Source organism: Haliotis asinina, chromosome 15 (genome assembly GCF_037392515.1).
Source record: "Haliotis asinina isolate JCU_RB_2024 chromosome 15, JCU_Hal_asi_v2, whole genome shotgun sequence".
NCBI lineage: Eukaryota > Metazoa > Mollusca > Gastropoda > Lepetellida > Haliotidae > Haliotis > Haliotis asinina.
In genome coordinates this window covers 31676702-31689109 of record NC_090294.1, presented here as the reverse complement: position 1 = coordinate 31689109, position 12408 = coordinate 31676702, and the positions used below count along the sequence as shown (strand labels likewise).

The window sequence follows — 12408 nt, the reverse complement described above, 5'->3', positions numbered from 1 at the left end:
GCTGCAAAATCCAGTCATTTCCATAAAACACATGTGCACTTGGAAGGAGAAAATTATGTAATATGTTAGTGTAGCGTTGACTTGTTAGATTTCCCTCAAACACACACAGCGGGGTCGTTCCTAATAAGGATATGCCTCCCCATACATGAAACTTTGGGCTGTATTTAGGTCGTCGATACAACGGTGCTGACGCAGACTTTGTCCATATTTTCACATTATTGGAATATACCCATATTGAGCTTTCATCAGTAAAAATCACATTTTCCCAGTCAAAGTTTTCATGTGCCAAACACCACTCAACACGCCTGTCTTTCTGTTCTTGTTTCATGAGAGGAGAAGGAATTCCAGTCTTTTTCTCCCATCCAAGATCAATCAAATTTCTTCTAACTGTAGATTTTGATACAACTGTTGATCCCCTTTCTATCATTTCATACCTGATGTTGGAGATGTTTGCCATTTGCTTTTTAGACGCTAAAATTCCCAGCCGGACGCGATCTGAGAAGTCCAATTTTCTGGGTCTCCCTGCTCCTTTCTGGTGCTCAAAATCCTTTCCCTCTTTAAAATCCTTCCTAATCCTATACACAGTAGAAAGAGGAGTTCCTGTTCTCTCTGCCAATGTATTTACATCATCAATTCCTTGATTACACAACTCAAAAATCAACCTTCTTTTATCTTCAGCAGACATTGTTGACAGTGCTGAGGAAAATGACGTCTGCTACAAATTCAGGGGAGGTAACTCTAATTGTACTATACTTAGTAGGCCAAGATGAGTTACCTCCCTTATACCAATACTTAGTTTTAAGTATCAGTGAATCAGTTGAGGTGTTAGGATAGCTCAAAGTAAGAAGAAAAATTCTCAATAATTATGAACCAGACTATATATCATTAATTTGGGAACTTTCTGGAATTTTTGCATTTATATTTCCTTATTTATTAAGTGAAACCTGTATACCTCAAATGGAGTGGATTTAGGTTTCTTAAAAATAAGAAAACAGCAACTTCTGAAGTAGAGTTTCAAGATTGTGTTTCATATGAAGGGATGTTATTCCAGTTGAGATATCTCATGGTTAATTATCATTATTTCTGTTCTTGACATTATGCCACCTCGTGCATCATGATTTCTGGGGACTTCTTCAGATGGCACAGGAGGTGGAAACACTTCCTGTTTGCAAAGGTTGTTGGAAACACATTGAGACAAAGAATGTATATTTTGTTGGGGATAACCCATGAAACATATCCCTGTTTGACCTGGCTGGTGTCTTCACACTTCAAAGTCTGTTTTGCTGCACAAATAATGTCGATGTTAAACCCACCTACGTCACTCACTCACTCACTTTTAATGTGAATCCTTGGACTTGTATTGACAGCATATGAGATGAAATGATGTAATCTATGATTTTTGTTCATATCTCACCAACTGAAATAGTGAATACCGACACTTATCTCTAAATCCTTTTTAAATTCAAATTACAAATTCTGATACTTTTTTGGCTGAGTCCCATCTGGGATTCGAACCCACACCCTCGAGTCAGGCACTTTATACCAAGCGTACAAAGTCAGTATTGACTTTATTGACATAGTATTGATAATATGTCAATTGCTTTTCGGTTTTGTATTGGTAAGAATTCTAACATTTAGAACCATGCATGAAGAATTTGTTTCTCAGCATTCTAGAGTAATAACAGTGTAGAAATTCTACACTAAATATCTCACTCCATACAAAAAACGTGAAGTTGTCCATAAAGTCACACACTTCTCTTGATAACAGCAGCTATAGGTCTATCCTCATCAAGTATAACAAAACCACTGCTGTTTTCACAAGTCTTTAATGAGTAGATATTATAAAGAGCAAGAGGTATACATTAACACAGTAGATAAAGTAGATATGACATAGAAAACCAAAAAAACGGTGACAAAATTAGAGGTGAGTATAAAATACCATCCAAGAAGGATGAAACAACCATTGCTGTCTGGTAAGCTGTGGCATTCAGTAATACATCTTTATGACCAGTATGATGCAGTTAGCCACAGTATCTGGAAGGAAATTGGCCATCAGTGGACCTGGGCTTTGTCACTTGAGAAACTAAAGCTTCTTTATGGTCAAAAGTTTGGAAAATATTCATTTTTTTCTCAAAATAATTCTCAGGAATATATCCCATGAAGGAAAATATGGTCAGTCTCTGTCATACAAACATCATGCATAGCACAAAACAAGGGATTTTTTAACCAAAACACTGGAATAAGTAAACGTATTATTGTTCGTATGATTCAACTAAATATGCATTACAAAATAAAAGAAAAAAAACAACAAAACCCATCCCCAACATATGATATGAATACTGTAAAATGAAGATACTTGTTAGTTTTCGTAAGTGATTATCTTTAGTGTTCCCGAGGCATCCACTGCAAATGTTAGACAGTAACTGACTTTTCATGGTACAAGGAGTTACACATACCACACACATGGACAGCAGTTGCAGACCAAGAAGATAGTCAACCTGCCATGTGGGAGGGAGTTGCAGAGGAGATGTCAACCTGCCATGTGGAAGGCAGTTGCAGACAGAGGAGATGGGAGTTGCAGAGGAGATGGTCAACCTGCCATGTGGAAGGCAGCTGCAAGCAGAGAAATGGCCGGCTTGCCATGAAGAAGGCAGTTGGAGATAGTGACAATTTCAAACATACTACGTTTAAGGCAGTTGCAGACCGTGCAGCTACAGAAGAATCCAGGAACATTAATGCAATTAAACACGTCTGTTCTGCAAGCTTCAGTACACAGTCCATAAAATATGTAATCATCACATCTCTTCCAGTGCAGCGCAGGGTGAATGCAATATCCTTCAAAGCCAGTCCTGTATGGAACCAGTGATGTGACAGAAACAAATGATAATAAATATACACTTGTATAGTGCTTGAAACATTGCATTCTGCTATGGAAAAGTTCAATGGTAGCCTGTACAGAGTCAGTCAGGACTTCCATGCAATTGTGCAAACTGGAGCACCTGTTAAAATCTTTGTTCATGTATTACCTCATCATTCAATAGTGCACCATGTATTAGACTACACTAGTTTTGTTCTGAGGAAGACATGGCCCAACTTACAGGATATTGCACAAAACTGGGTAAATGTTTACCAATCTAGAAACGTTTGTTAGACCTACATCAGTCTTACTAACATCACTGACATTATGCATGTATTAAGAAAATCTTTCACAGACAAAGGACAATGTCATATATTTTGAGATTTTATGTGTGAGCCTTCAACAAATGCAGCATTACAAATTTACTTGGTTTCAAATATCAGTGTCAATAATTATCATGACAGAATTAACTTCTGAGTACTACATGTGTGTGCTTGTAACGGCTGATGCTAATATTCTCATCTGACATAAACACTGTCATGCTCGTTGCAAGCTCATCAAGGGTTAAATGAGAGAGACTAGCTGCAGATGGACACTGAAAGATATCCTACCAAAAACATGACAAGTTCACATTACTAACTCAAGAAGTGAACTTAGTTAGGACGTAAAGTGAAAGAAGTCAGAAACAAAGTGTACATGGTTCTGCTGCAAAGAACAGAGCAGTTGTGGGACAAGACCCTTTTACTGAATGTCAACCACCACACTGAGTAGAGGAATGTAGACAAGCAATATATTGCAGTCTTGAGAGACATATGCCTATGTCCAGCAATCTGCACTACTACTGAAGGTATATGAACCAAGTAAATATATCTATACATTGTGACACATTGTGTTTCATACAGTGGTATTAACAATGTAAACAATTAACACTCATAGAACTTATCAGTCAAAATCAATGTCAAATCTTGTTGGCACCTTTCCTATTACCCAAAACAATACTAGGATACTAACAGAATCCACAGGCATGTGCTGCCATGAGGAGGGCAGAGACTTGGTGTAGTGCACTCCATGAAGGCCACTCAGGAGAAAAGGTAACAAGGATACAAAATCTCACTTATATCGCAGAAGATTACATTTACAAATATAGTGAGATTCACCAACTATGCAGAAACAGACTTGGCACTGATGGTGACACAGTATTACAGATCCCAGTAACAAATACCATCACAATGATACACATGTAATATATCACATTCCGCTGGACAAAATATCTCATAACATGGGTTATGTCAATAGTTATTTATCACTTACAGATTTGATTGCCAATTTGCTTTGCTCCAATAGGTTGATGTTAACATGGTAAATGTACAAACAGTACCCTCTGGTATTGAATAATGCTGCAGATTTACTGGAGCATGCATTAGAAACTGTCCATACACTACAACTGTCGGCACTGAACATGGATGTGTGCAAACACTTGCCCCTTCCATCGCTATGCATCAGTTATATGCATATGTTATACACATCACTGAATATCAGTACCCATGTTATACACATCACTGAACATCAGTACCCATGTTGCAGCCATCACTGAACATCAGTACCCATGTTGCAGCCATCACTGAACATCAGTACCCATGTTGCAGCCATCACTGAACATCAGTACCCATGTTACAGCCATCACTGAACATCTGAGCCCATGTTACAGAAATTACAGAACATCAGAACATATGTTGTACACATCTGTGAACATCAGTACCCATGATACAGCCATCACGGAACATCAGAGCCCATGTTTCAGCCATCACTGAACATCAGAACCCATGTTACAGTCATCTACAGCTGCGAGAGTAGCAACACATCATAATACCCTGAGACCTGAAATCATTTTCAGCAAGCTGTCAACAGACTAGAACTATCACTGGTCGATAAAGTCTCACAGCCATACAAACATTTAGTTATACAGAGAGGTGTTATCTTTATGCAAGCAAATCTATACTGCTGAAAGGACCCCTGTCACCACAGTTGATGAAGCCCAACAATGTACATGCAAGAGTAGGTATGTAACGAGATGTTTTGCTGCCACTGTACACCAGTGACTGTACATGACTTATCAAGCCTGCATCAGACAATATACACACACATCGGTGGCAGATGAGGCAGCACAGCATCTATCATCTTTCTAGTTGCCAACAATCTTCCTTGAAATCTCCCCCTGAAACACAACAGATATCTACTATAGCCACAATCACTTCTAATCTAATATATTCAAGGATAAAACATGTAAACTCAATCTGTCAACAGGAAGGGTACCATGCCCTGTAAATGGGTAGTGCCTCTCCAACAAGTGGACATAAGTATAGTTTACAGTCGAACAACTTGTGAGATAATGGATTAATGTCTCTACTTTCAGACGGCATTCAGTACAGGTAAGAAAATGAACTGAGAGTTTAGCTGACAAAGTGAACTTTCTCTGAAAAAAATACTAAAGGTAGTAAGTATTGTTTGAGGAAGTATCCATGTTTGACATCTTGTTTACCAAGTAAGCTGGTTACTGTGACTACCACTGCAATAACAGTTTGACATGTCACCTGGCAGAGAAGGTGAATGGCTGTCCACCATGTTTGCATGACAGACTGATACAAATGTGCAAGAGAACACTGGAGAAGTACGTACTGGGAAGGAGTAGACGAAGAGCACAACAAGAAGGATGAGGATGAGGATGATCAAGGCGCTGATGATGTACCACTTGTAGTTGCGCCAGATGATGTACTTCAGCGTTTTGAATGGACTTGTGAACCACATGAAGGAAGTTTCTGGTCGCCTGCAAGATACACATCTGTATAACCACTATCCCCCAAAACACAGCACTAGTGATTTGCCATTTCCTACCCTAATTGCAAACTTAGTCATCAAACTTGGCCATCAAAATATGTTTCATAAACACTACTTGTTAAGAACAATTCTTCCACAGTACATAGTATGGCAGTCATTTCCCCTTCCATGGTTATTTAACGATATGGGTTCTGTGTGTTTGTAGATAGGGATGTTTGGTCAGTTACCAGAGTGAATTTTGTTAAATGGGAATCTCACTTGGGAGGGTCCAGATGTGGATGCATGTTAGGTTCCTCCTGACCCAGGCCAGACTCCTTCTCCGCTGCCTCCTCAGCTGTCAACAACTCCAGCTCCATTTCTATTTTTCCCTGTAACAAAACATTGTACCAATGTCAACAAACCAGCATATTTAATATTGAATATCATATTAAAAGACCATTGTACATTCACTTCCAAGGAAAGATGTTTCCAAAGGATTGCAGCTTGAGTGGGAAATATCCGAAAAATCCAAATCCTTTGAGTCACCACTTAGGGACAATACAGACAAACTGAATTATGGATCTTAGTATTCTAGTTGGGTGGTATTTAGGAGATAAACAGCGTCAATCAGCCGTCGGTTCCAAATGAAATATTCCCGTGCTTCAAATACTCAATAACACCCGGAAATTGGCCAACACATAATGTTTATCGACATTGTAAACAAAAAAGTAAACCAAAGGGGTTTTACTGTCTGCACTCGTTTACATCGAGTAGGGGCACAGCAGTGAAGTGTCATCAGCTGGCCGTATCAGCTGGTTCCCATGGTAGCATCTGGAGTTGCTCATTTGTGACGTCATTCTAACTTTACGTCACAATATGATTTGAATGACGTCACCACCGTTGATGACACAACAAAATAATTGTTTGCGTGTCAATACGCGGTGAATAGTCTTGCAGTTTCCGGGAATCTAATACCATTTGATCATGTTTTTCAACCAATCAGATTACAGAACACATTAACTTTTGGTTTACAATGCTTAATCAGTTCAGAGAGGTACAGTGGTGTTGTACAATAGAGACCTCTTTATTCTAGTGTTAGTACATTGAATTTTATCCTAGCTTGAATAGGCAGTGAATAATAGCAAACTAAACACAAATGGTATTTCCACGTACATTGTACTTCCAAATAATGTTCTGAAGATATGGAGGGTTACATTTCTTTGAGATTTGTAATGATATATATGATCCCAGCCCTTCAGTATATTTGATCAGTGCCTTTCAGTGTATGTGATCAGTGTCCTTCAGTGTGTATGATCAGTGCCTTTCAGTGTATGTGGATCAGTGCATTTCAGTGTATATGTTTAGTGCATTTCAGTGTGTATGATCAGTGTCTTTCAGTGTATATGATCAGTGCCTTTCAGTGTATGTGGATCAGTGCATTTCAGTGTATATGTTTAGTGCATTTCAGTGTGTATGATCAGTGTCTTTCAGTGTATATGATCAGTGCCTTTCAGTGTATATGACACAGGAACCCGATATCACACTGTAGGTTAAACATAGACCATAGATATACACTCATGTCATATATATTAATAGAGTAAAGGAGCAGTAGCTGCCATATTGGATTGTCGTGCAGACATCGACTCGTTCCGATTTCAAGCTGAAATATACGCTAAGAATTCAGTGACATTCAAAACTATGCACACGTACCTCTCAATTATACATGTCCCCACACATCCTGCCTGATTTCCACGACATAACACCCATTTAACTTTAATACGTCCTCAAACTCGAAAATTACACCAAAACACCTCTGGGGCAAACATTATCCCGTACTCGCAGGTGTGATCACTGTATGATCAGTGCCTGTCAGTGTATGTGATCAGTGCATTTCAGTGTATGTGATCAGTAAACCTCCAAAATATGGATGAAACAAAAGATTTGTAGATAATTAACGATACATATATTCCTATGATGGACAGGACATACTGTAAGCAATCGCTCTCCAGACTCATCACTGTAACATGGCCAAAAGCCCCGCAGTCTCCGACACTCAAATAGTGACACTGTCTTCACTGCATTAGTGTTGTTCATATCAGGGATGGTTTTCAGGGAGCAAGACGAGGCCTTCTTTGCTGGCCTAGGGATGGAGTTCAGATTGACATCCAAAGTTCCTGTTGGTTGATAAAAATAGTAGATATACTGAAGCAAAGAGTGAGTAAATTAATTATACTTTACAAAAATCAGAATCATTTCAGATTTAAATGATTTGCAGCGAAAGTACAGTCTCTTGAGACAAAAGTGCTGACCAATGTAAAGACAAGTCATCCGTAACACCAGGTTATTGTTAGGGGAGGAAAACTCTTACCAAGGAAATCATCAGCTGAGAATTTGTCATTGTCCCATATCTGACAGGAGAGCATTGGGGATAAATGAAGTTCTGTCTCATCCAGACTCCAGAAGTGTTCCTGTAACGAAGACTCAGTGTAGTAGAGAACAGGATCAACCTTAGCGCCATCCATACCTTCATTCCCCTTACACCATCTGTACTTCCATTCCCCTTACACCTTCTGTGCTGCCATTCCCCTTACACCTCCTGTCCTTCCATTCCCCTTACACCTCCTGTCCTTCCATTCCCCTTACACCTCCTGTCCTTCCATTCCCCTCACACCTCCTGTCCTTCCATTCCCCTCACACCTCCTGTCCTTCCATTCCCCTCACACCTCCTGTCCTTCCATTCCCCTCACACCTCCTGTCCTTCCATTCCCCTTACACCTTCTGTGCTGCCATTCCCCTTACACCTCCTGTCCTTCCATTCCCCTTACACCTCCTGTCCTTCCATTCCCCTTACACCTCCTGTCCTTCCATTCCCCTTACACCTCCTGTCCTTCCATTCCCCTTACACCTCCTGTCCTTCCATTCCCCTCACGCGTTCTGTACTTCTATTCCCCCTACACCATCTGTACTGCCATTCCCCTTACACCTTCTGTCCTTCCATTCCCCTCACACCTCCTGTCCTTCCATTCCCCTCACACCTCCTGTCCTTCCATTCCCCTTACACCTTCTGTCCTTCCATTCCCCTTACACCTCCTGTCCTTCCATTCCCCTTACACCTCCTGTCCTTCCATTCCCCTCACGCGTTCTGTACGTCTATTCCCCCTACACCATCTGTACTGCCATTCCCCTTACATCATCTTTACTTCCATTCCTCCTTACACCATCTGAACTTCTATTTACCTTTCTGCATCTGCACGTTCAAGTCTATACATGTCTGTACTCCGAAGTACATGACATCAACACCCTATTCACAGACTTACCTTCCTCCGCACCACCATTGTCTGCTCTGCTGGCAGGTACTCAAAGGGGAAGACGAATCTCCAGTTGAAGTTGCCAGTTCCATCCAAAGATCTACAAAGATGCATGTAAAAACATTACAAAGTCGAACATTTTAACTATATATTGTACATTATCCTTTTCTTACATTATTCAATTTCTGTTATTCTTACAACCTTGCAGTGGACATGACCTCAAACAAACAACTGACAACAAGTTCACATTGCACACTTGACTCAAGAGCTGCTTCATAAACCCCAGTAGTCAAAATAAGCACCCAGGGAGGGACAGACCCAAAGTTTCATAATTTCACACTCAGCATATAATTTGAGTGACAGTTCCGACACCACCATCATCTCAAACCTTTGTGAAGGGTCATCAGTGCTGTCAGTTGTACCTGTAATGGACATCTGTCTCCTGCTTTTCGTCAATCCCCTGCAGCCAGCCAACCACATAGATATCACTCATCTTCTCCCCTGTGATGGACTCTTCCTCCAGCACAACGTCCACAGTGTTCCAGATGATGATCTTCAATACATACCTGGAACACACATATACCTGCCTGTATACACATACATTTCCTGGCATACACTGACTTACCTGTCTGCACACATACTGACTACACACATGAGATAAGGACAAGACTTTATGGATGAGCATCTTCTTTATTCGGGTGGAGCGACATTTTGATACAGCTTCTTGTATCGTTGTCAAGCAAGTAAGAGGCAGATAAGACAGGATGGTACATATATATTTACAGTAAATAATCAACAAAAACAACAGGAACTAACTGTGCAGCAAGTATTAACATTTGGAAGCCATAACAATAGACTACATACAGAAGCCAATGGGGATGTACAAGGCACGAGAGTATGGACATATTTATACAAGTTCTTAGGGTGGTTGATAGGTAGTATGGAAGTACAGGAGCAATGTGATGACAAGGGGTTACGTGTAGAGGCCAGTGACAATAGGTGGCATACTGAGGCCAGGGGCCCGTTTCACAAAACTCTCGTAAGCCTAAGAACTTGTAAGTTTTCTTGTAGCCATTGTACCTCCTATATTGTAACACAGGAGCTATGGATGCTACGAGAAAAGTTACGAGACCTTAGGCTTACGAGAGCTTTGTGAAACGGGACCCTGGGCTTTAGAGCGGGACATGTACAAAGATAAAGGACATGCAGCTGCACTACTGGTACATACATACAGCTGCAGTACTGCTACATACAACTACACAGGACATACAGCTGCAGTATTGGTGCATAGAGCTACACTGTACATACATGCAGCTGCAGTACTGCTACATACAGCTACAAAGGACATACAGCAGCAGTATTGGTGCATAGAGCTACACTGTACATACATGCAGCTGCAGTACTGCTACATACAACTACACAGGACATACAGCTGCAGTATTGGTGCATAGAGCTACACTGTACATATACACAGCTACAGTACTGCTACACAGAGCTACACTGTACAAACATGCAGCTGCAGTACTGCTACATACAGCTGCAAAGGACATACATACTGCTACATTATTGATATATCGGACATAAATATAGCCATACAGTACATACAGCTACACAAGACATACATACAGCTGCAGTACTGCTACACAGAGCTACACTGTACATACATACAGCTGCAGCACTGTTACACAGAACTACACTGTACATACACACAGCTACAGTACTGCTACACAGAGCTACACTGTACATACATGCAGCTGCAGTACTGGCAAAAACAGCTATACAGGATGTAGATGTAACTACAGTGCCACTATGGAGGGTTAGCTGGCTAAGGCGTCAGGCTAGTGATCCAGCGAGGTTACAGTGTCGGGGTTGAGCCCACCTGTGACTGGGTGCAAAAAACCTTGGAGTCAACTTTGTGTGCAGTGTACAGGACACAACCCTGTGCACTTAAAAAATCCACAGATCTTTTGGTATATGACCAGATGGTGGCCACATGAATACATGTAAACACCTAGTTGCGGGTACAGCAATGTGCAGTGAACTTGGACAAAGTACTGTGAGTATGTGTCCCAGTCCACCCAGCTGTTAATGGGTACCTCGTTAGGATGAGAGAGCCTCAATAAACTTGGTGCACCAACTGACAACAGTTGTATACTGCCCAAGGAGTTGAGACTGAAATACGATGTGCTGTTTAGAGTGACATCCAGTGATCGAGTGAAAAATACCAGGGCCTTGATGAAGCACTACTGTGTGGATATGTGCGCTATATAAATATCCTATATCCTATCCTACCCTACTTCTGTACAATAGCTACATAATACTGCTACACACAACTACGCCACATGTACATAACTGTAGCACTGCTGTAGAGCTTTGTTCAAGCACTTGAAAAACAGTACAGTAACACAGATATAGTCTGCTGTTTTCATACCCTTTGGGTTTTCTGGGAGTGATGTCAAAGGGTGGCCCTGGTTCCCCCAGCGACTTGGGAAATATATCCACAAACATCTGCAGCTTGCCCTAGAAGAAAACATTGTCAAATAGAGATGTGCTTATGTAAAATGGCTTCATAAATTTTGGGTGAGTGAGTTTAGTTTTACATCACACTCAGCAATATTCCAGCTATATGGTGGTGGCCTGTTAATAATCTAGTCTGGACCAGACAATCCAGTGATCAACAGCATGAGCATTGATCTACCCAACTTTGATTCAATAACATTGCCTGAGAGTCTGACCACCTGATCCTGTTAGTTGCCTCTTACTACAAACATGGATTCCTGAAAATCGATTCTATACACGATCTTCATGGGTAAAAAATGTTGGGTTTTTAAAATAAGTGAACATGGGTGAAACACATGAATAATACAGGATGTAGATTGTGTAACAGCAGTATTGCCACTGCTCATTGCAAATTAACATTTCATATCAATGGACACAGAATGATGTAATTTTCTGATTAAAACTGACTCATGATTATATTTCCTGACTCATGCTTATTATGCTTGTCTCCTTCTTCAATCTGAACACAGTGGAACACTTGAATCCCTTGAAGTTCCCTTCTTTAAAGCAGACGTAAAATCAGTACTCACCCAACGAGTAACCTCCCTTGAGCCTGTGCATTTGGCATGCAAACCAGTCACATGACATGCTATGCTCTTCATTTTCTCCTAAAACCTGCCCGGAACCCGGATTTGCAGGGAAATCATGAGAGGGGACAATTTATTTATTCAGAAAATTACATATTTTTCCTTATCCTTAATCATGCGTATTATGCTTGCCAGAATCTGACGGAATCAGTGGTGAGTCATGCAACATATTGGATTCTGTGGTTGTCATGTATTTTACATCCTGTGGGAGCTTGAAATGGCACTGTAGATTTGCAGACTTTCAACCTTAGTTCTTGTATCTAGGAGGGAGCATAACTGTCAA

General features: G+C 40.7%; 1 protein-coding gene across 2 annotated transcripts in view; it reads right to left on the bottom strand.

The window, feature by feature from the left end:
• Positions 1-1810: 1810 nt before the first annotated feature.
• Positions 1811-12408, bottom strand: part of LOC137266081 (myoferlin-like) — a 108693-nt gene continuing 98095 nt past the window's right edge. For both annotated transcript variants that reach the window (XM_067801581.1, XM_067801582.1), the window contains 8 exons: positions 11411-11499; positions 9402-9545; positions 8989-9079; positions 8040-8139; positions 7661-7845; positions 5951-6060; positions 5534-5681; positions 1811-5072 (listed from right to left, as the gene is read on the bottom strand). In XM_067801581.1, coding sequence (XP_067657682.1) covers positions 5040-5072; positions 5534-5681; positions 5951-6060; positions 7661-7845; positions 8040-8139; positions 8989-9079; positions 9402-9545; positions 11411-11499 — 900 coding nt within the window. In that variant the 3' untranslated portion in view covers positions 1811-5039. The remainder of the gene's footprint in view (positions 5073-5533; positions 5682-5950; positions 6061-7660; positions 7846-8039; positions 8140-8988; positions 9080-9401; positions 9546-11410; positions 11500-12408) is intronic.